We start from the raw sequence: 22447 nt of genomic DNA, 5'->3' as shown, positions 1-22447 counted from the left end.
ATTTACAAATATTTTCACCCAGTCTCTGGCTTGTCTTTTTTTTATTCAAAAAAATTTTTTTTCTTTTTAACATTTGATTAGTTTTTGAGAGAGAGAGAGAGAGACAGAGTACGAGCAGGGGAGGGGCAGACAGGGAGACAGAATCCACGAAGCAGGCTGCAGGCTATGAGCTGTCAGCACAGAGCCTGATGTGGGACTTGGACACATGAAACACGAGATCATAACCTGAGCCGAAGTCGGATGCTTAATGGACTGAGCTACCCAGACACCCCTGGCTTGTCTTCTTATTCTGTTTTATGCTTCCAATGCTTGTTCTTATATTACCACTTTGCAGATATTTATACTTGCTATGTATTACTAATAGTATAAAAAGTTTATGTATAAGATACCTCTTGGAATCGCCCTTCAAAAAAGGAGGGCATTTCCTACCATTCTAAATAAAACTAGCACATCTGAGTGCAGTCTACTTTTTTGAGACAGCAGATAAATGTAGAAAAATACAAATAGGAATGATATACATTAGATTCAGAACAGTAGTAACCTCCAAGGAGGAAGAAATGGGGAAGGGATAAAGAATGGGGCTTTCGATTTCTTGGTAGTTGCACTTGATTTATTGTGCTGTCTGGAGGAGGTGTTGGCAAACTGAGGCCTGGAGGCCAAATCTGGCCTATTGCCTGTTTTTTATAAATAACGTTACATTAGAACACAGCAATACTCATTCATTTTATGTATTATCTGTGGCACTTGCATGCGACCATGGCAGAATTAGATTGTTGTGCCAGAGACCATGTGGCCCACAAAGCCTAAAATATTTACTATTTGATACTTTACAGAAAGTTTGGTGACCATTCATGTAGACTTAGGAAAGTGATGGAAAAAATGTTAGTAATGCAGATTAATTTAAAAGTGTAACATAAAAAACGAGAAACATAATCTTGTAGCATTTGAAAACTATTATCTAATTCAGCAAAAAAGTTACAAGTCATTGGCGGAGGAGTTAAGTTCTAAGTTTGTTTATTTTTTTTTTAAGTTTATTTTGAGAGAGGATAGGAGCAAGAGGGGGAGGGGCAGAGAGAGGGAGAAAGAAAACCCCAACATGGGGCTAGAACTGACGAACAAGGAGATGAAGACCTGGGCTGAAATCCTGAGTCAGACATTTAACTGACTGTGTCCCATCTAAGTTCATTATTTCACGTAGGACTTACTGAATGATGTAAATGAAGATACCAACTGATTTTTATGTTGCAATTACACTTGGAGAGCCAGCTGTTAATGTTTATAAGCATACCACTGCCTCCAGGTGATTCTCTCTCTAGAGATGTAAATGGCAGCTGAAGGCTACAATGTAATGAATCCATGGTTTTTAAATACCTGACAGTATTTTCTCTAAACTGATCAATAAGAAGTAACTCTAGTTAGAAATCTAAGGGCAGGAGGCTTTTTAATCAAAACAAATTTTTCATGTACTTTAATAGATGAACTTCCTTCTGTTTGAGAATCTCAAAATACAGTACTGCTTCTTTAGTAATAATAGGTTTTACCTATTGGGATATTATCAACATTCAGAGCAGAATGAACTTACTAGTGTGTTTTGTAGAGCTGTATAATTTGGCCAGTTTGAACTCACTGAATTTACCAGAATGAGAATGGTAGAAGAAATGAGGACACAATGGCGCTACTATTCAAAGTGCAATAAAAAAAGGCTTGAGAATACTAGAACTAGTGTTAAAAGAAGACTGGGGACAAAATACCACTGTTTACTTGGGCACTGAGTCTGGGACTTGGGCCTGTCTTTAATTTGAGATTGTGGGTTAGACTGAGCTAGTGATGTAATCCTGTCTTCCTTTTCTCATCTTGTTATCTGGGTCCAAAGACCTGGATGACTTTGGAGTTTCAGGGCTCTAGAGCTTTGGAAAGGTTTGAAAGAATGTCTCAGGTATTACAAATATAATAAATGCTGCCATTCACTAAGAGCCTATTATGTACCGGGTAGATACTGCACTAGGTGGCTTACATGCTTTATCTCATTTAATTTTCACAATTTTGCAAGGTAATCCTTATTACCTCCATTCTACTAATGAAGAAATAGAGGCTGGGGGAAATGAAGTTACTGTGTACCTCGGTTTCCTTATTTTTAAATGAAAATAAATAACACCTATTTCAAAAGATCATTATCACAATTAAAATTAATTATACACATACACCAAGCAGAAAAATACCTGAAACACAATAAATGTTCAAGATACATTATCTATTACTACACAACTAGTAAGAGGCAAACTAGGATTCAAAACAGGTTTGTCTGGTTTCAAACTGTATATTCTTTTCACATAAAGTTGTTTGGCTGCTTTGTCATTATCAAAGTTGGAGCCACATAGTTGTCATAATTTATCCACATACCTCCTTTTCCCCTTAAAGTATCCTATCCATATTCAATCTACTTCATTGCAAAATTTGTCCTTTTACTTCATTAAACATTAAAACATTAGAGAATTAATTACAAGTCACGGTTTCATCCAGTAGCTTAAAATTTTGGGGGATGAGAAACAATTAGAAATTAAATCATAAATAAGTAGGTTTCCCTACACATAAAGTAGAACAGAGTATCCCTCACACCCAGCTAACTTTTCCATGTAGAGTAAAAGTTCTCTGAAAACATGAAGGAAGAATAGAACACTAAAGAATATAATTTCTTCATGCCACAATGAAAGATTATTTTGGCAGGGAGACTGTTTTAAGATGGTCTAAATATTAACACTGTTCTACTGCAGGCCTTAACAAAACTCCCCCCAAGCTTTTAATTCTTGCAGGTACCTTTTGAGATGGACGGTAACTTGAATCAATGCCCCGAGCCAAAGATTCATCAAGCAGTGCCTTTAGCTTTTCTGCAGAATCTTTACTTTTTGAATGTAAGAAGCCAAGTGCTTTCAAAAAAATGGGATCAAGTTCCAAGTTCACAGCAGCAGCCATTGCAAACACCTGAAGAAAATAAGAAAGAGGGGGGATTAATTTAGAGACAATGAGCAATTATCAATGTTAAAGTTTATCTATCAGGTTCTTTTATTTAGAATAGGTAATACTGTGCCCATTATACAAAATCTGAAACATCAGAAGAAAAGTAAATTTCCTTGTTATTCCTACCAAATTCGTTTCCCCTGAAGCAAGAACTTTATCAGTGTTGTGTGTATCCAGACCCTGAATTCAAATTCAAATTCAAATCCTGAATTTGAAATGCAGATAAGCTCCTCCCTGCCACAGAGCACCTTCCTCAGGGTTTTAAAATATACGCTTACAGTTCAGTGTACAGGAACTTGATGTGTTTAGGTCAGGTTTACCACATGTCAAAATTTCTTCTCTCAAACCTTATTTCCATTACCAAAAAAAAAAAAAAGATTTGAGGCGGTGAGGCATGGCAGGAGAACAATGTTTAAAGGAAACATCAGGTGATGAGCTAAAGGTCATTGCTGCAACTTTTACCTCAACTACCTTTTTTAAATCTCCTTAATCCTCAACTCCATTCTTGAATGCCTCAGAAAACATACTAAGATAATCTACTGGACTACATTTAGATTGTGGTATCTCATGCATTAACCTACTTTTAAAAAGCAAGGTCTCTGAGGAATGGTGCCATAGTTACTACCAAAAAATTATATATACATAATATAATTTATATACATAACATCTCTCCCATAGGGCCTGTGATAATGCTCCGTGTCATTAGCTTAAAATACACTGAAGATGTACATCAAAGGCTTATGAAATTCCAAAACATTAAAAAATTTTGTTTTCGGCTAATACCAATGCTATCATGTGGTTCTAATTCTTGTGTCACTTTTTCAAATATTACTCCAGGCAAGGAATTATTAAAATAAAAATGTATACTTTGTGTTCAATCCTTTGGTCAATATTCTAGGGCTTGAAATTGTCTTCTATCCTTGAGGTTAATATTGTAATAATGCAACACACATGTACTGTTAGAGTTAAAGATCTATCAGCAATTCCACAGTAAGCTCTCATTTTTAGGGGTTTATAAAGGCATTAAAGCTTGCTGTAGGTTGAATCTTGGCATATGAAAGTTCAGACTAAAGATGAATTTTGTTTGTTCCTTCCCCATCTACTTCTCCCCAATCCCTTTCCAACTTTGACAGGAAACACACCCCCACACCTACAGGCTTTTTTTTTTTTTTTTTTTTTTAGTTTTCAAGACAGTATTAGATACCTTTCTGATAGCCTCAAAATTATTGTCAAATTCCGTACTCTAATGAAACACCTGAATCATCCATGAATCCCAAAGCCAATACTAAAAGGACAATTATCTACCTCAAACAGTTGTATTAGTAATTTAATGAAAACTGAGAAGCAATCTGTCACTTAAGACTGTATTATTACATACATCATCTATGTAGACGATAGGTACAGAAAGGTTTTTTTTAAATTTACTCATGGTATAGGCTGATTACTATACATATTTTCTGGAGAAAATATCTCATTAAAATGTCCATGATGAAAAGAGTAAACCTGCCATTCCTCCTGAGTGCTCAAGGGGAATATGGCCTAACCTTTTTATTGACCAAACTTTTTATAGTTAAAAAGCACAGCATTTACTTATCCAGAACAATCTGTTTTACGAGGTGCTGACCAAAGGGCTAATATAGAGAAGAATCCTTCCAATATACTAGAAAAACAATTACTTGAAATTTCTATGCTGGAAACCAGAAGCAAGGTATTTACTGTTACGTATTTCCATAATCACAGACAAAAGGTTTGCATTACAGATTAGGTGACAAGAGTCAGTGCCTAGCTTATAAGACTACAGAAGTCATGTCATCAACACCAACATTCCAACTGGAACCTTGGGATCCATTCTTTTTATATGATCCCGCAGTTATAAAACTGAATAGGCTTTGTACCCATGCCCTAAATTACTAACATGTCTCAAAGGTCTTAATAGTGGAATATAGGGAAAAAATATAAGAATTTCTATTTTTAATTTTTTATTAAAAATACGCTATTAATACACAGAGTGATAGCAGTGTAGACATACAATTGATAACACATATAATGAAGTGTGCTCAATTTCACCCTCAGGGAATGATGAAACAAGTTTGGAGGCCACTGCTTTAGTCTATCCAGCAACTGCTAGTTTTCCTTTTCCTATTATGTATACATCAAGGCTGCTTAAGGTACAAACTACCTTTCCGTAGAAAGGCCTTCCAGTACTTTCATTCAGCTAAGCCCTTCCCTCCCTCCACAATAACTTCATTGCTGGCTGCCCATAATCTTCTAGTCCCTACTCATTATCTATATATTCCCCTATATTTTCTACCTTGTTTTTCAAGCACTCCTTGCATCTCTTTACCTTTACTATTTCCCCCGCTACATCTCCTTTTTGCCATGGTCTCCCAAGTGGTACTCCTTCGACTTCCTACTCAAAGAGCAAAGAGGTCTACAGAGACCTTATTCCATATAGCTGCTTTTGGAGAAACATTCCATGGCCACCATTTATCAACATCTTCCCTTGAAATCTATACCTATACCTTCCTGGTTGCTAAGGTATGGAACATTTGCACTAGGCTCATCTTCTTACTTCTCCCCACTGTCATCTCTGGCAATTTTAGCATCTATATTGATGATCTTCTCCAGCTTCCTAGTTTACTTAGACCTTCAATCCCGAAGAGCTTCATCTTCAGCCACCAAAGCCTGAAAGTAGCCACAATTATTCTCCTTTTTTTGACTACAATCTTGTATCTTTTTATCTCTTCCACTGTTTTCACTAAGGAACCTCTTCAAGGTACCAGGTCAACCTTCCTTTATTTTGCCTCCTCCCTCTGTCCCCCATTTCTTTCCTTGCGTTCCACCTGCATTTTGAATTTATAGAGGCCTCCAGTTTCTTAGTTCCCTCTGCTTTCTCCTTATTGGCACCTCCTTGGCTCAACTTCTTTCCCACATCAAACAGAAAACAGTATTTGGGCCTAAAATAAAACACTCAGTTACATGTTTTATCCTATATATTTTAGTTTTCTATCTTACTTTTCCTCTTTTTTTTTTTTTTTTTTTTTTACAGTTTATTTATTTATTTTGAGAGAGACAGAGACAGTGCAAGTCGGGTAGAGGCAGAGAGAGAGGAAGAGAGAGAGAATCCCAAGCAGGCTTTGCACCATCAGCACAGAGCAGGATGCAGGACTCAAACCCACAAAACAGTGAGATCATGACCTGAGCTGAAATCAAGAGTTGGATGCTCAACCGACTAAGCCACCCAGGTGCCCCTCCTCACCCTTTTATATTGCTTTCTCTAGTTTCTATTACTTCTCCTTTCTTATGGACAAATGCACACATAGTAAAATTTATTTTTCAGCTAATGAAGTCCTTAAAGAGGTCAGCAACTAATTTCTCAATTTATCTCCTTTATTATTATAACCAAAAATATTTTCCTGGAGTTGTACCAAATTATGTTAACTTTTATATATAGTTCCTTCCCTGTATATTCCAAAATCCATGACCAAAACAGACTGGAAAAGAGCCATATATCATTCTTATTGAGGATTAGAGCTAAGAATTCACTCCCACCAATACCACTATTATCCCATTCCTAGGTTATTGACATTTTTTAAAGTAGTAATTACTAATTTTCTGACATTCTTTTTTTTTAAGCAACACCTAGACTTTAAATTAATTCTACATTTAAAGCATTAAGTTTCTTTCATGTATCTGTATCTGTATATATCTATTTACATATATATACACACCTAGGACTTGTTTTTTAGAATTCCAATCCTCAGTGAGAATTCTTAGCTCATGATAGGAATCATCTATGGCAAATGCATATAGCACAGAAATTCCCACTAAACAGTGATCTCTTTTTCCCACCTCTTTCTATCCATCTAGATTTATTTTCAGTATGTCATTAAAAAATTTTTAATGCTTATTTATTTTTGAGACAGAGGACAGAGCATGAGTGGCAGAGGGGGAGAGAAAGAGGGAGACAGAGAACTCATAGCAGGCTCCAGGCTCTGCGCTGTCAGCACAGAACCCAACGCAGGGCTCAAACCCACGAACTGTGAGATCATGACCTGAGACAAAGTTGGACTCTTAACCAACAGAGCCACCCAGACACCCCTACAGTATGTCATTTTACTTCCTGTCCTATATTTCATGGTCCAGGTTTTCAAAGACTCTCTTCTCTAAACACCTGTGTTCTACAGTCCTATAATTTCATCTACTTTGTAGCCATCCATCCTGTTATTTACCTTCTCCCTGCCTGCACCCAAACTCTTAAATGCAGCTGAAAGGAATACATACTCTGCATCTGTAGAGTCACCAATCTCATCTAGGCACTCAATACAATTTAGCAATCCTATCATGCTTCTACTCACTTCCCTACTTTCTGCCAAGATCAGTTACACTTTCTCCATTTTCCTTGAAACTGCTACAGTATCTCAGTAGATGTCTTCACCAATTTCACAGAGAAGACAAAAGCTGTCAGTGAGAAACTAAATCAACATCCTGCCACTACATCTACAAACTTACCTGCACCCATCCTTTCCTTTTTCCCACCTGATAAATGAAGAGGTGGCTCTCCATGTAATGCTACCTGTAACTGGATTCTACCTTTTCCTTCCCCATCTGGACCCTGAACTACGGATTATTTACTATGTCCTCTCCATCGCCCTCTCTCTCATTCTACTGGCATCTTTTCATTTACATTTAAATATATTCAAGCCTCTTCTATCCGGTCTTCCTCATTTCATAGCAAAACTTCCTTCAGAAAGTCATCTTCATTCTATACTCCCTTTTTTCATTCTTCTACTTATGCTGCATTTAATCCTGCAATCTGGCGTTTGTCCCACCATTCCATCCGTGAAAATGTTCTCACCACCGTATTCATAGCTTTAGGTAAACAGATATTGTTTTTTCCTCCTACTTCTTTCTTAGCCTTTTTGTAGGTTCCTATTCCACTTCAACTTAAGTGAGTTCTGGGTCTCTTCTTGTCTCACTCTACACCTTTCTCTCAAAATGTGACATCTGGATCAGAAGCACAGGCATTACCTGGGAACCTGTTAGAAATGCAAACTCTTGGTCTCTACCATGAGACCAACTGAAGAAAAAACTCTGGGCCCAGAAATCTGTATTAAGCCTTCAAAGTGATTCTGATCCACTCTAAAAGCTTGAGAATTACTGTGGTAGACAATTTGATCTATACTCTTTTGCCACGAATTATAAATTTATCTCTATGGCCCATCTATCTCTTCCAAGATCCAAATGCCAGCTTTAAATGGGTATCTCACTGGTGCCTCCTATTCAACATGTCCCTAACAGAGCCACTCATAACCTCTTCTTCTGTCTCCCAACCAGATCTTCTAGCATTCCCTCTCTCAAATGATACTTAACCCCACTGCTCAAGCCAGAACCTGAGTATCAGCTACTCTTCCTACTTCCTGAACCCTCACCCTACACCCTTGTGTTCAGTCACCAAACTTCCTAAATATTCCTCAAATTCATCTACTTTTTTCAATCCTTGCTACCACCACCCTAGACCAAGCTATCACCACCTATTATCTGGCCTACCATATTAGCTTGATCAATCTCCCCACAATCACTCTTGTCCCTCTCCACATCTTTCTGTATTATTCACTGGGTTAAAATGCCCTTTGCACTTCTTGCTGTCCAAAGGTTAAAGAACAAGATCCTTAACGAGGTCTCTAATGCCCTACATGATCTGGTAGTACATGTAAAATAGTTACAAGAGTACCTGGCACAGAGTACACACTCATTAAATACTATCTAGTATCTCAGACTATTCCCACTCCTCACTCGCTGTTGTAGTCACATAATTTAAGTCTTTCAACATATCATACGCTCTCACCTCAGCACATCAGTAGAAAGTGTCCCATACCCATCTTATTCATCCTTCACATCTCAGTATTTTTTCCCCACACTTCCCAAATACAATAAGAAGTCTTACTGTTATTCTGTTCCCAAACATCCTGGAAGTTTGGAATAGTTACTATACTGTTAATTATGTAAACAGTCTTTCTCACTAGAATGTAAATTCCCTGAGGATGAGCACAGGATTGATCTTACCTGCTGCTGTTAACTGGGTGCCTAGCAGAGTACCTGGCAGGTAGTGGGTATTCATTAAATGCTGGCCAAGTGAATACATAGTACTCATTTCCTCTTTCAAAAACTTTCTCCTCCGTGATTTCGATTACGCTTAACTTTTCTGGTTCTTCTCTTCTATCTATCTCTGGCTACTCTTACTCTGGTTCATCTTTTCAGCCCTGTCACTCTTGGTATTGCCCAAGTATCTGTTCTCATCTATCTTTTTTAGTTCTGCTTCCACTTTCTTCCTTGGTTATCTTCTATTTATCATGTTTTTAACTGTCATCTTTAGGCAGATGGTTTCACATTTTTCACCACTCCAATCTCACTTAAACTCAAATCCCACATTTCCAATTGCTGAGTAGGTATGTCTACCTGGTTGCCCAATTTAGTTATGACTAAAATCGATATTATGAATACCTTCCTCCGAAAGTTCCTTGTCCTGCACTTTTTTCAATGAACGACACAACTTTCTGTTAATCTGGTCTGAGGCCTAAATCACATATTAATGTTCCTGAAACATATTTTCCTTTCCTTCTTATTTTTCTTCTTCAAAAATTAAAACTCCCTACTGCCTTCAAAATAAAGCCTAATCTCTTGGCCTACCATTTAAAAAAGACAATTCACTAACTGGCACAAAAACTTTAAATCTTCATGTACAGATTCTCTTTACAGCAGAGCCATTAGCTGGCCTTGACACCTCTACTCACTTTTTCTGTCTGGGAAGCTTTTTACCTATTTTTAGATGTCCAAATTCTATGTTCAAATATTACTTCTCATGAGGACTCTATTCTCGGCTGGTATGTCCTTCTCCACCCCAAATACTAATAATCTCTCCCTCCTAGGATATCTAGTAGTGCTTTCTCATGGTACTAGGACTTTCTACCTTGAATCATACTCTTTTTTTTTTCCCTCACAAGTGTTATATTCCCTATAAAACTCTGAGCACCTTATGAGGGAGAGTCTACATTTATCTTTTTGCCTATCACTTTGCTACTTTGCAAAGTACCAAAAATAATGGCTATAGAATTATTAGGGATCAAAGTAAAGTGTAATGGTCTTTTCTCTCCTTCTACACAATTCTAACCACTTACAAAGTCCCTTTACAAAAAGAGCAACAAGAAACTCAAATCCATCTTCCATGCACCTAACCCCCTAAGCCCCACAAGCATCAAAAAAGCAAAATAAACAAAACCACCTCGGTCTTGACTAGAGACCTGTACAGTGTTCCTACCTGCAATACTCTCTTCCTACTCCTTTACCTGGCTTAAATTCATTAATCCTGCTAGACTGTAACTCCATGAGGGCAGGGTCTTATGCAGTTAACATAGTTTGAAACTTAGACTCTCAAAAATATTTATTGAATGAATGAACTAGGTTTTGTTTAAATGTCATTTTCTAGGGCGTCTGTTATCTCTCCAACCCAAATTGGATATTCATTTCTTACCCTACATGCCAATCTTAACACACACACACACACACACACACACACACACACACACATCCAAAGTTGATCATCTGCACGTGCACAAGATAAAGGAAACTGAACTCATTCACACCGAGTGCAATATTAGGGTTGCCATCTCCTAAACTGCTTTGCCCTTTTTATGTCTTTGGAGGCTCTTGCAACCTTCTACTAAAAATCTTTTTAAAGATGCTGTCCGTTTCATTCCTCTACTGAATTCTTGGCCTTGAGTTATACTGGTATCTTAGGGACACGTCTGGAAATGCAGGGAAAGCGGAAAGACCACGATTCCAAACCAACCAAGTGACGGACTAGCTGAAAAGCGACAGCGGACACTCAGAAAAAAGAATCTCAATCCTTTGATCAAAGCATGACACACCGAAGGCCTAGCACGGAGGGAAGGTCTTTGAGGGAGCCCGAGGAAGGGGGGAGGCGGAAAGAGGGAGCTGCATAGAGAAGTCGCCAAAACCTTCCGAGGAAGGTCCGAGACGGGGTTCTGGAGACCTAGTCCCTGGGGCCGTGCCCTAGATAGGCGAACCCGCAACAGACTCGGAAGAAGCACAGCCCTCACCGAAGGGAGAGAGCGGTCAGCCTGCGGCACGCGACCGCCCGCAAATTACGAAGTTTCCCCCTAAAAAGCGAGGAAACTAAGACTCCACGGGAACTACTCTCCCACCTCGCCCCTCGCGGAGGTCTCGAGCCTCCCAGAGGCGGCTGGGAGCCGGGCAGCTCGTCACAACTCACCGCTCCGCCCCGCTACTCCGTCCGTTCCCGGAGGCCCCTTCCGAACCGGTCCCGGAACTAGCCGGCTCCGAGGAGGGGGAAAACAAGGTTCCTGCAGCAGTGTGAGGAGGGAAACTTTTTGGCTGTGCGACGGCAGGAAGTGACGTTGCCCCCGGTTTCCGGTCCGCCGGATTATGAATGACGGTCGGCAGGGCTGTTTCCCAGACACTGTGCCTGTTGTTTCTCCCCCGGCCCCTCTGGCAGCCGGTGGCCTCTTGGGCGAAGACTCGCAGAAGCGGCCTCGGAAACCTGGCTCGCGCGGGGCGGGAAGGCGCAGGCGGCTCGTGTCGCTGACACGCTCACCCTCCGTGCCTGGCCGCGCCTCTGCGACCAGGTAAAGAGGGCGCTCAGGCCGCCGGCTTCGCAGTCCCCAGATCCCCCTGACTACTCTTTGCATCCGGAGGCGACTGGGCTGACGATGCGGGATGGAGAGGAGGTGGTGGGAAGGGCAAGGGCGTGGAATTAGTGTCCGATGTCTCTCCAGTGCTGGGGTCCCTCAACCTCTTTGACAGCCACAGCTTCTGAGGGTGCTGGTGGAGGCTCCGGGCCCCTTCTCAGATTTCCCAGGGCCATTCACGTGGCTTCCTCTGCTGATGGGGGAATGGAGCAGCTTCTGTTTGCAGCAGTCTGTGGAGTCGTTTGCCTTTTGCTGCGAAGTGTAGTTTTAAGACCTTTTGGCACGCTCTTTTTTTTCTCTTTGGCACTTTGTTTTCCATTCCATGCCTTCCTGGTTGGAGAAAGCAGTTGTATGTGAATACTGCCTAACAGTTGCTCCAAAGGATTTGCTGGGGGGGGGGGGGGGTGGATGGGGGGGGGCATTTGTTTCTGTTACACTAGCAAAACTGTTTCAGTTCGGTTTTAAACTTCTGTGTGGAAAGTTTGAGTTTAACTGGCACGGAAATTGCTTTGGCTTTAGAAACGCCCGTACTTCCCATCCAACTACCTGGTTTGAGATTAGGTGCCTTGTCTTTTTCCTTTTATTCTTAATCCCAGGATTCCATTTCTTGTTATAAATTCTTGAATGTCAAGGAAATTCCAGCATTTAATAGTATATCTTGTGCTAAATTAATGATTTAACAAAATACTGCTTTTCCAAGCTTATCTATAGAAACAGTATTAAAGGAGAAAAAAAGCTGGCACGAGTTAGTGACGTGGCAAATGTAAACATGGTCATTTAAATATTGTGAAAATAAATTCTTTGTTGTAAATACAACCGAATGATTTGCTGTCATATTTAATAAATCAAACTTTAAGCTATGTGAGTTTTTTTTTTTTTTAATGCCTGGTGGGGAGTTTACTAAGGATTGCTTTAAGCATACTCATGTGAAATTATGTTTGAGTTATACCTGAAGACATTATTTTAAAAGGTCTAACTTTATTATTTTTTTTAACTTTTTTTCAACGTTTTTAATTTATTTTTGGGACAGAGAGAGGCAGAGCATGAACAGGGGAGGGGCAGAGAGAAAGGGAGACACAGAATCGGAAACAGGCTCCAGGCTCCGAGCCATCAGCCCAGAGCCTGACGCGGGGCTCGAACTCACGGACCGCAAGATCGTGACCTGGCCGAAGTCGGACGCTTAACCGACTGCGCCACCCAGGCGCCCCTAAAAGGTCTAACTTTAAAAATAAGTCTGAGAAGAAATCAATGAGATTTGAGAATTGCTTTATCAGTTCTTCTATTTATTTTTTTACACTTCTACATGTTTACCTGCTTTAAGCAAAGCTCAAACTTGAACTTCTGTAATAGTGGGCCTGTCACAGTTTAAAAACAACAACCCTGTGTTTAGTATGTAGCTTTGGTTATTACCCTTGATTTGAAATAATAAGTACTGAGTATCCAATCAGCCTTTCTATAATAGGAACAATTTAGCAGACCTTGAAACTTAACAAATTCTATAGACCAGTCAACTAAAACATCTGTAGTATACACAATTCCTTAGTATAAGTTTTTATCTTCAGGTATTTAAAGTAGCCCACTGAATCCTGTTATGATTAGTACTTAGAATACAAGGTTTTAAACCATTTAGATCATAACAAACCTAGATATTGTTTGCTGTGGGGATTCAGTAATTTTATTTCAGGCTTGCTGGCTTTTTTGTTTGTTTGTTTGTTTTGATGTTTACTTATTTTTTGAGAGAGAAAGAGAGAACACAAGTCGGGGAAGGGCAGAGAGGGAGAGTGAGACACAGAATCTGAAGCAGTCTCCAGGTTCTGAGCTGTCAGCACATAGCCCTATGCTGGGCTGGAACCCACGAACTGTGAGATCATGACCTGACCCAAAGTCAGACGCTCAACCGACTGAGTCACCCAAAGCGCCCCAGGCTTGTATTTTGTGCTGTGATCTCCCTTAATTATGAGGTCAGACATAGCTGCAAGCATTATGATTCTGTAGCAGAAGATGATTCCCTGATTCACCAGAGAGCTGACATACTTCCCTTATGGCTAAAGTTACAGTAAGCTTTTTCACTTTTCAACAGTTTTTCTGCACTTCTTACCCAGATAAGAAAACAGCTAATTTTAATTATTGAACTTTGTCCTCTAGGACTTAACTATATGTATCCCCATGGTACATAATGTAATGAGGACTGAAGCAGCTTGGGTTTTTTCTTTCCTTTTTTAACCTTTAGTATCTAAGGTAATTAGCTGCTGTCTAACCCTGTATGAGCAAGCTTTTTTATACATATAGATAGTAAGAAAATGGGATAGGATTTGCAACCAAATTGTGTTATTTTGTGAAATGCATAAAACACAAGCCAAGCTCTAATATTCATAATGTTGAACATTTGATGTAGTAAGGAATTAAAAGGGTTTAAATTTTAATCTTTAAGAAAAATGAATTTGTAATTTCATACCTGTAAACTGTGGTGAACTATTTATTTTGTACAATATAAACAGTTAACATGCAAGTTAGGGTATTACACATTCAACCATTTTGTGACTTTGTGGCTTTTAGCCTCAGTAACAGATTTTTTATGGGAGGGTGGGGGAGGGGAAACTTTTCAATTCAATAAAAATCCCTTACCTTTCTTGAGAAGTTTGGAAGTATAAAGTATAATTTGTGGATTGCCAGTCAAAATTTGTTGTTGTTTTTTTTTTTTAATTTTTTTTTCAACGTTTTTATTTATTTTTGGGACAGAGCGAGACAGAGCATGAACGGGGAAGGGGCAGAGAGAGAGAGGGAAACACAGAATCGGAAACAGGCTCCAGGCTCTGAGCCATCAGCCCAGAGCCCGACGCGGGGCTCGAACTCACGGACCGCGAGATCGTGACCTGGCTGAAGTCGGAAGCTTAACCGACTGCGCCACCCAGGCGCCCCCAAAATTTGTTTTTTAATAGTATCAGTGGATAAGAAATTTTGAGATAAATTACAAATGAATAATAATAGCTGGTATTTATTTACAGGCTTACTAATGTGATAGGCATTGTTAGGTTCTCACAGCACACTATACGGTAAATCTGATGTTATTGCCCCCATTTTATAAATGAGGAAGCAAAGGCACAGAAAAGTTATATTGCTATTAAATATCAGAACCAGGATTTGAACCCCGTTAGTCACCTCCAGAGAGTCTAGGCTCTTATCCATTACTTTATATTTCTTGGTGTATAAATATTCTACTTATTAAGTGTATAGAATCCATTTCAGCTCCTAGCTCTCTTGACTGAGTAGCAGTATACACAAAAGCTATAAGTTTGGATGGATTCTAGTTACACTTATTCCAGTTCAGCTCACCAAGGTCCTCTTGTTTCTTCATTTCGATTTAATGGTGTCAAGAAGAATGAGGCTCATGTACCAAGACTAAAGTTCTTAATAGCATTGTCATTACAACGATTACTGATACTCATTTATGTACATTCATTCATTTCTTAAACTAAAGTTTGAGTACTGATAAGCATTGGAGATAGAAGGTCAGGTAATAAGTGCTATAAAGCAAAAAAAAAAAAGGGGGGGGGGCACCTGGGTGGCTCTGTTGAGTGTCCTAACTCTTGATTTGGGCTTTAGGTCATGATCTTAGGGTCCTGAGATCAAGCCTCTCAATCTCATGACCGAGCCCCACGTGTTGGGTCTGTGCTGAGCGTGGAGCCTGCTTAAGATTCTCTTGCTGTCCCTCTGCCCCTCTCCCCAACTCAGGCGCTAGCTTGCTCTCTCTAAAAAAAAATTAAATTACAAAAAGGAAAAGGGTAAGGGGCTAGGAGGTAATGGGAGTCCTTTTTCAATTCAGGTTGTCAGGGAAGGTCTGTTCTTGAATTAATATTCAGACACCTCAATGAAGTGAAGGAGCAAACTAGGCCTAAGGAATAGCAGACACAAAAAAATTCTCCAGTGGAGCATTCCTGGCTTCTTTCAAGAACAGCAGGGAGAACTGGAGAGGAGTGGGTGGGCAAGAGGGAGCAGAGATAAGGGATCAGGTCAGAAAAAGGATAGTTAGGGTCATGGCACACTATAGGCCATGATAGGAAATTTGGATTTCAAGTGTTTTGGGGAGCCACTGGATGGTTGTGAGCAGGGGGTGTGATCTGATTTATGTGTTTAAAGGATCATTCTGACAATTGGAGAGTGGACTGATGTGTGGAGAGTGGAAGAAAATAGTTAATAGATGTTTGTAGTAGTCTTTATAAGAGCTGGTGATGTCTTAGGTTAGTTGATAGTGGTAGAGGTGCTAAGAAGTTGGATTTAGCATATATTTCAAAAGTAGAAATGGTAGGTTAGAATGAAAAAACAAGTTGAGTGAGACTTCAGAATTAAGGGCCTGAGCATCTGGGTGAATGGTGTTGCCATTTTATCAATAAGGGACTGCTAATGGGAGAAGAACAGGTTTAGAAAAATGTCTAAGGGAAGATGTCAAGTACAATATAGGAATCTGAAGTTCAGGGGAAAGGGTGTCCCTGAGATAAAAATTGGGAGTCATAGATGATATTTATACCTATGGTGCTGGAGGTCACCTAGAATAATAGTACTGTTATATTGTCAGTTGTGGCCCATTAATGGGTCGTGAAGTCAATTTACTGAATACTAACCAAAATTTAAAAAAAAAAAAAAAAAAGGATGAAAGGAAGGAAGAAAAGCACAGAATTAAAAATATCAGATACATCCTGTGTAGTAGGGTATTTCTTTGTGATTCTTTTGTTTCAGTTTTATTCAGTGTATAATGAGTTGCATTTAAAAAAAAGTCTTATTGTGTGGCATAATTAAAACTTTGAAAGCCAGTGGGGTGCCTGGGTGGCTCAGTCGGTTGAGTGTGGGACTTCAGCTCAGGTTATGGTCTTGCAGTTCGTGGGTTTGAGCCCCGTGTTGGGCTTTGTGTTGACAAATAGCTCAGAGCCTGGAGCCTTCTTCAGATTCTGTATCTCTCTCTCTTTCCCTCTCCCCTCCTCATGCTCTGCCTCTCTCTGTCTCTCAAAAATAAATAAATGTTAAAAAAAAATTTAAAAAAATAAAAACAACTTTGAAAGCCAATAATCAAAGGAGTGAGTGTAGCTAAGAATAGGCCAAAGTACTGAACCACAAATTACTAAGGTCTGTGGAGGATCCAAAAAAGAGAATTAGGAAGGAACTACCAAAAATCTTGTCAAATGGTTGCCTTTAGGGGCACCTGGGTTTTTAGGGGCACCTGGGTGGCTCAGTTGGTTGAGCATCCAACCTTGGCTCAGGTCACGATCTCAAGTTTCTTGGGGGTTCGAGCCCCACGTCAGGCTCTGTGCTGACAGCTCATAGCCTGGAGCCTGCTTAGGATCTGTGTTTCCCTCTCTCTTCCCCTCCCTGCTTGCACTCTGTCTCCCTCTCTCTCAGAAATAAATAAATAAACATTAAAAAAAAAAATTAGAACAGGTTTTTATCAAGGATTACTGAGACCAGCACAATTGCTTAGAATAACAATTTCTGATGAGCTTCACTTCGGTGGAATTGTTGCTGCAATAAAGTTGGCATATGCTTCACTTTATGAAATTTTAAATGTATAAAACAGTTCTATTTATATTAGAAAAATGGCTATTCCTGAATGTTTGCAGATAAGATCCCTTTGTAGATTCAATTAATGCTTTTGAATTGATGGATAGTTCTTATCCATGTGTTGGAACTAAAATGTACTTGTAAGGATTGTGAAGATTAGAAGTAATGTATAAAAGGTGTATGTGTTTAGCACATAGTTGGTGGACAATCAAATGTATGTAGGATTATTTAGAATTATATTCTTTGTTCACTCATTTAACATTTATTAAGCTATCAAATTCCATGCATAGTGATAATTTCTTATATGAAAAAAACAATATTTTGTTACAGTGGTGTACTTTTGGTCTTTACCTATTATGTAATACATAACTTACCTATGTATCCATTATGTACTATTTAGTTGCCATAGATCCAGTCTTGAATTTTGAGCACAAAACTTTCAAACTTTTTTTCAGCTTCTGAACAAGTATGCTTATTTTCAATACATTTATTATATTTTTTCTTTCTCTTTATATATACACATGCATGAAGTGAAGTAGTAAAATGCTTTTAGAGTTTAAAAACCCCATGAAACTCATTTACCTTTTGATATGTGACATACTTCAATTTATCAAGACCACGATATGTTAATTAGAATGAGAATGCAAAAAAAAAAAAAAAGGTAAATGCCTAAAATGTTAAACCTGTGACTGCTTCAGTTATGTTTAAAAATATCTATGAAGAGTCACAAGTAACAAAATCAGGCTTAAATATTTTCTTTTCCCTTTTTATTTCCTCAGCAGCATTCCCAAACAAACTGGCATATCCAGGGAAGAGATGTACCCTCCATCAGCTCTGTTTAGCAGCCAAGTCTGTGGTTTTTGTCATCTATTTTCTCTCTCTGTCTCAGGAGTAGTTAGAGTGTGGCACCTGTCAAGGCTGAGCAAATGACACTACCTCTGTGCTTGGCAGGAACGTAATATGGAGTAACAGGAGCTGCCCCAGGAACCCCGGAAACCTCAAAGATGATTCTATAGTACCTACCTTTTTAAAGCTCATGACATAAAAATAATTATGTAAGGAATCTCTAGGTAGAAATGGAGAAGAAAAAAAGAGAAGAGGGTTTTCTCTTACCTATGATGTTTGCAAACTTAAAAACTGTGTTCTACTGTCTTGAAAAACACATAGTACAAGCCAAAAACATATATCAAATTTGTACAGGTTTGCTAATACTTAATATTTATTTTAGAAATTACGTTAGTACTTAATGGGAAGAAATTGCCCAGGGAGAGTAATTTTTTAACTCCAAGATCATTAAGTAACATTTTTAATCTCCCAGGGGGGGAAAAAAAACCACAACACACCAACATCTATATTGGAAAAATAAATTATGTTAAGAATCAACAGTACTTTGCATTTTCTCTCCGGCATCTCATTAATTTTTAGATATCTCCATGGGCAGGTTATTGCTATTCTGTTTTGTTGACATTTAGCATTTATTAAGTGCTCACAGTGACAAAAGTTTATAAAATATGTAAAAAAGCCTATTCTCAAGGTACTTATTCTATATGCAAGTACTCTAATTTTTTCCAAGTACTTGGAAAGTAGCAAATAATTCAAGTACTCTAATTTTTTAATTTCTAAATCACAAGTTGTAAAAGAGCATGACATTGTTTTCAGTTTTGTTTTTATTTTTATTTTTTAAAGAGCGGGACTAGTCTCATAATTACTATTTCCTAGACTGCTGGGCAAATGAGGAAATCAATCATGTTTTCTTTCAAATCTGCTTCTTGAAGCATTTAGGGATCTTCTGTATAGTATCACACTATCAGCAGAGAGAATTAAGAAGATCAGTAAATTACCAGCGGTAGAATTTACAGGAACAAACTCCTTAAAGAAATGATTAGTTTCCTAGAAAAGGTGGTTTCTTTTGCCTGTGAGATTTAATAAGCACCCTTTAATAGTTTGTTTTAAAGCAAACTGCAGGTGCAAAAAAAAAAAATTAAAATAAAAGCTAATTAAGCTTGGGAGAAAATGGTTTCCATGGGTTAAAAAGTTGTTGCTTCTAAATCATATGAAATAATTTTTCCCTAGATAATCTTTTAAAGAAGTAACAAAACGTTGTGCAGATCTGTTATGTTTTAATAAAAGAAATACAAAATAAAATAGTAGTGATTACTTGCATTATCAAAAGTTTCTCCAAGACAACACTTTACTTACTATATTGCTTTGTTATAATGAATTATTAGCTCTTTAACAAAAAAGCTGAGGACCAAGGCACTTAAAAGTATTTGTTTTGCTTTCAATTAAAAAAAACTAAGGAATTTAGAATATAAAGGAAATTTAGTATTTTTTAAGATTTCCTAAATTTCAGAGTACACTAATATTTCAGAGTACACTTAAAAGAAAGTTTCAGGTGTACTCTTTAAAGGCTTTTAAAATAATTTTTCCTCTACCATCTTCCTATGACAGCCTTCCATCGTGAATGCTTTTAAAGAGTGCCATCTAGCGTTAAGTTTGAAATTGTGATTTATGGATTAGAACACGGGAATTTTAGACCCAGGAAATGTAGAAATCAAACAAAGAGTCATCATAATTGACAATATTCTTAAAGGGTATGACTTGAAAACACCCATCAATAATTTGATCTCAAGATTGTGTATGTTTGCATCTTTAAAATAACCAGTGTGTGTATGTATCCATGCATTCATTCAACAAATACTTCTTGATTTTATCTATCTATCTATCTATCTATCTATCTAATCTATCTATCTAATCTATCTATCTTCAGGTTCTGTTTTAGGCAGAGCAGTACACAAAACAAAATTTCTGCTCACATGGAACATTCTCTCTGTGGGAAACAAAATATATAGTATACTACCACAGTGCTAAGTGTGGAGAAAAGCACAGAAAGGTTTTTTTCAGGGAGGATGGGGGTTGGGGTTTTCAATTTAAATACAGCAGCCAGAGATCATCTCAATAAGAAGTTGACATTTAAGTAAATACTTGAAGGAGATGAGGGAGTATTCCAGGCACTGGAACCCACTGGAAAGGCGGGAGTGTATCTAGGGTTTTAAAGGAATAACAAGCCACTCTGGCTGGGGCATTGAGTGATCAGATCAAGGAGATCTTTGTAGGCCATTGTAAGGAGCTTTGCCTTTTTTTCTGAATAGGATGGGAAGCTATGGAGTGTTTGAGTTGAGTAGTGACATGATCTTACTCCATTTTTAACAGGATCACTTTGGACACTATGTTGAGAATAGAACAGAGGGGGAGGTGGGATGGAAAGCAAGGTTAGAAGATAGTTGCTGTAATACAGAAGAGAGGTGATTGTGGCTTGGATCACAGTGGAAACAATGAAGATGGTGTGGAAATAAACAGATTTGAGATATATGTTGAGGAACCAAAGTAAGTTTTTAATGGATTGGTTATGGAGGTGTTAAAGAAAAGAGTAATTAAGAATGATTTCAGGTGTTTGGCTGAACCACTAGAAGGATGGTGCTCCATTAACTGAGACAGGGAGGATACATGAGGAGCAGGTTTAGGGTGTGGGGGTGAATGATTTTGGACATGTTAACTTTGAGATATCTTGGTTGTCAACATCTGAGTTATGGGGAAACTTCAAATCTTTTTCTGTTGTGATTCAGCACGCTCATCATAATCAAAACTCACTTACTTTAGGAGAATTTATTTCTCATGAGGGAATGAATATCTATCCCCCCTCTCCAATTTTTATATGGTAGAGTCATAAAACAGCAGCTATTTGGAGGCCCAGCATGGCCAAAGCTTCTCCAGACAGCTCCCAGTATTCTTGGTTACTTCTTATTTCGTATTCTATTCATTTCTTGTTCTTACCTGTAGTGAGACCCCAAAGTACTTGATTGGGAGGGTTCTACTGCAGAGCACCTGGGGTATGCTTATTTTAGAGGGGTGTAAAATCACCTCTAAGACTAGTTAATTGCACGGGGTGGAAATCTTTCTTTTGGAAGCCATTTTTTTCAGTCCAGGAACAAATTCTCGTAGAATCGTACCTATCACAAATCCTTGCTGATTTCTAGAAAAAGTTTTAAAATATTCGTCTGTTATTTCAGCTTCTAAATTACTATATTCTAAGGTCTATTAACCACTTTTATTTATGCTTCAGGTGACCCAATGAAAGAGGAAAATGAAAGGCATTAAGAAAAGTCTTACAGAAGAATATCTGTACTTGGACTTTTCTCACCAAATGGAAGGATGCATCTTTCCTCTTCATACATCTGTAACTTTATTTTTGTTATCATACTGTGACTGCAAAATCTTCAAAGTTGGCTTAGTCCTCACAAAAGAAAGCACAGATATTTCACTAAAAAATGTAGTGCCCCAGGATGTTGAAATACAGATTATTTCAAAGCAAGAACTTCCAGCAATAGTCCAGAATTGCTGTTTACCTGCAGTAGTAGAAAAACCAGACAATTTCTGTAGAGCAGGACTTGCTGTTGTCCTGAGACACATAATCCAGAAATCATATGAAGCTGACCCCTCAAAGAAGGAAATTTTGGAACTTCTGGGTTTTAAGAAGACTTGCTTGAAAGCCTGTGCTGAAGTAAGTATAATGCCCTTTCTGTTATTTAAAGCCATAAAACGATAACACATTCAGTCTAGCATTTATTTTAACTTTCTGTAGGAGGCTAAAATTGTGTTTATTTAAAAAACCTATAGTAAGCAAGGAAGTAAAGTAGCCCTTCATGTATGCCAATATTTCAGTGCAATGTTGAGAAATAAGAATGTGAGATTTAATTTGTGAGGTTTGGAGACATTATTTCTAGAGAATGACTTTTTAAAAAAATCTTTTGTTTTAATTACATTGAGAATTTTTATTTTTTGTTTTATTTTTTAATTTTATTTATTTTTTATTTATTTTTTTAAATATATGAAATTTATTGTCAGATTGGTTTCCGTACAACACCCAGTGCTCATCCCAAAAGATGCCCTCTTCAATACCCATCACCCACCCTCCTCTCCCTCCCACCCCCCATCAGCCCTCAGTTTGTTTTCAGTTTTGAAGAGTCTCTTATGCTTCAGCTCTCTCCCACTCTAACCTCTCTCTCTTTTTTTTTTATATTGAGAATTTTTAAATGAAACTTTACACATGAACAGGAGCTCTAGTACCACTGCTTTGAAAATTGTGCTTTTTA

At 38.2% G+C, this 22447-nt stretch overlaps 2 protein-coding genes across 5 annotated transcripts in view; one reads left to right on the top strand and one right to left on the bottom strand.

Moving 5' to 3' along the window:
• INTS12 (integrator complex subunit 12) overlaps positions 1-11400 on the bottom strand; it is a 47453-nt gene extending 36053 nt beyond the window's left edge. For 2 of the 3 annotated variants that reach the window (XR_007151750.1, XM_047857090.1), the window contains exons 1-2: positions 11309-11400; positions 2815-2979 (exon numbers count right to left, since the gene is read on the bottom strand). Coding sequence is in view for 2 of the 3 variants with exons in the window: in XM_047857090.1 (XP_047713046.1) it covers positions 2815-2970 (156 nt within the window). In the remaining variant the exon portion in view is untranslated. Of the gene's footprint in view, positions 1-2814; positions 2980-11240 lie in introns of all 3 variants that reach the window. The other variant, XM_047857091.1, reaches the window with a different exon arrangement.
• A 54-nt stretch (positions 11401-11454) lies between these two features.
• The window catches only part of GSTCD (glutathione S-transferase C-terminal domain containing), a 133900-nt gene continuing 122907 nt past the window's right edge, over positions 11455-22447 (top strand). Inside the window, exons 1-2 of one of the 2 annotated variants that reach the window (XR_007151498.1) lie at positions 11455-11681; positions 21418-21855. Coding sequence is in view for 1 of the 2 variants with exons in the window: in XM_047855449.1 (XP_047711405.1) it covers positions 21439-21855 (417 nt within the window). In the remaining variant the exon portion in view is untranslated. The remainder of the gene's footprint in view (positions 11682-21417; positions 21856-22447) is intronic. The other variant, XM_047855449.1, reaches the window with a different exon arrangement.

Source organism: Prionailurus viverrinus, chromosome B1, assembly GCF_022837055.1.
Source record: "Prionailurus viverrinus isolate Anna chromosome B1, UM_Priviv_1.0, whole genome shotgun sequence".
In the NCBI taxonomy this organism is placed as follows: domain Eukaryota; kingdom Metazoa; phylum Chordata; class Mammalia; order Carnivora; family Felidae; genus Prionailurus; species Prionailurus viverrinus.
The sequence above is the reverse complement of the archived record's forward strand: the minus strand, read 5'-3'. Positions and strand labels throughout refer to the sequence as shown.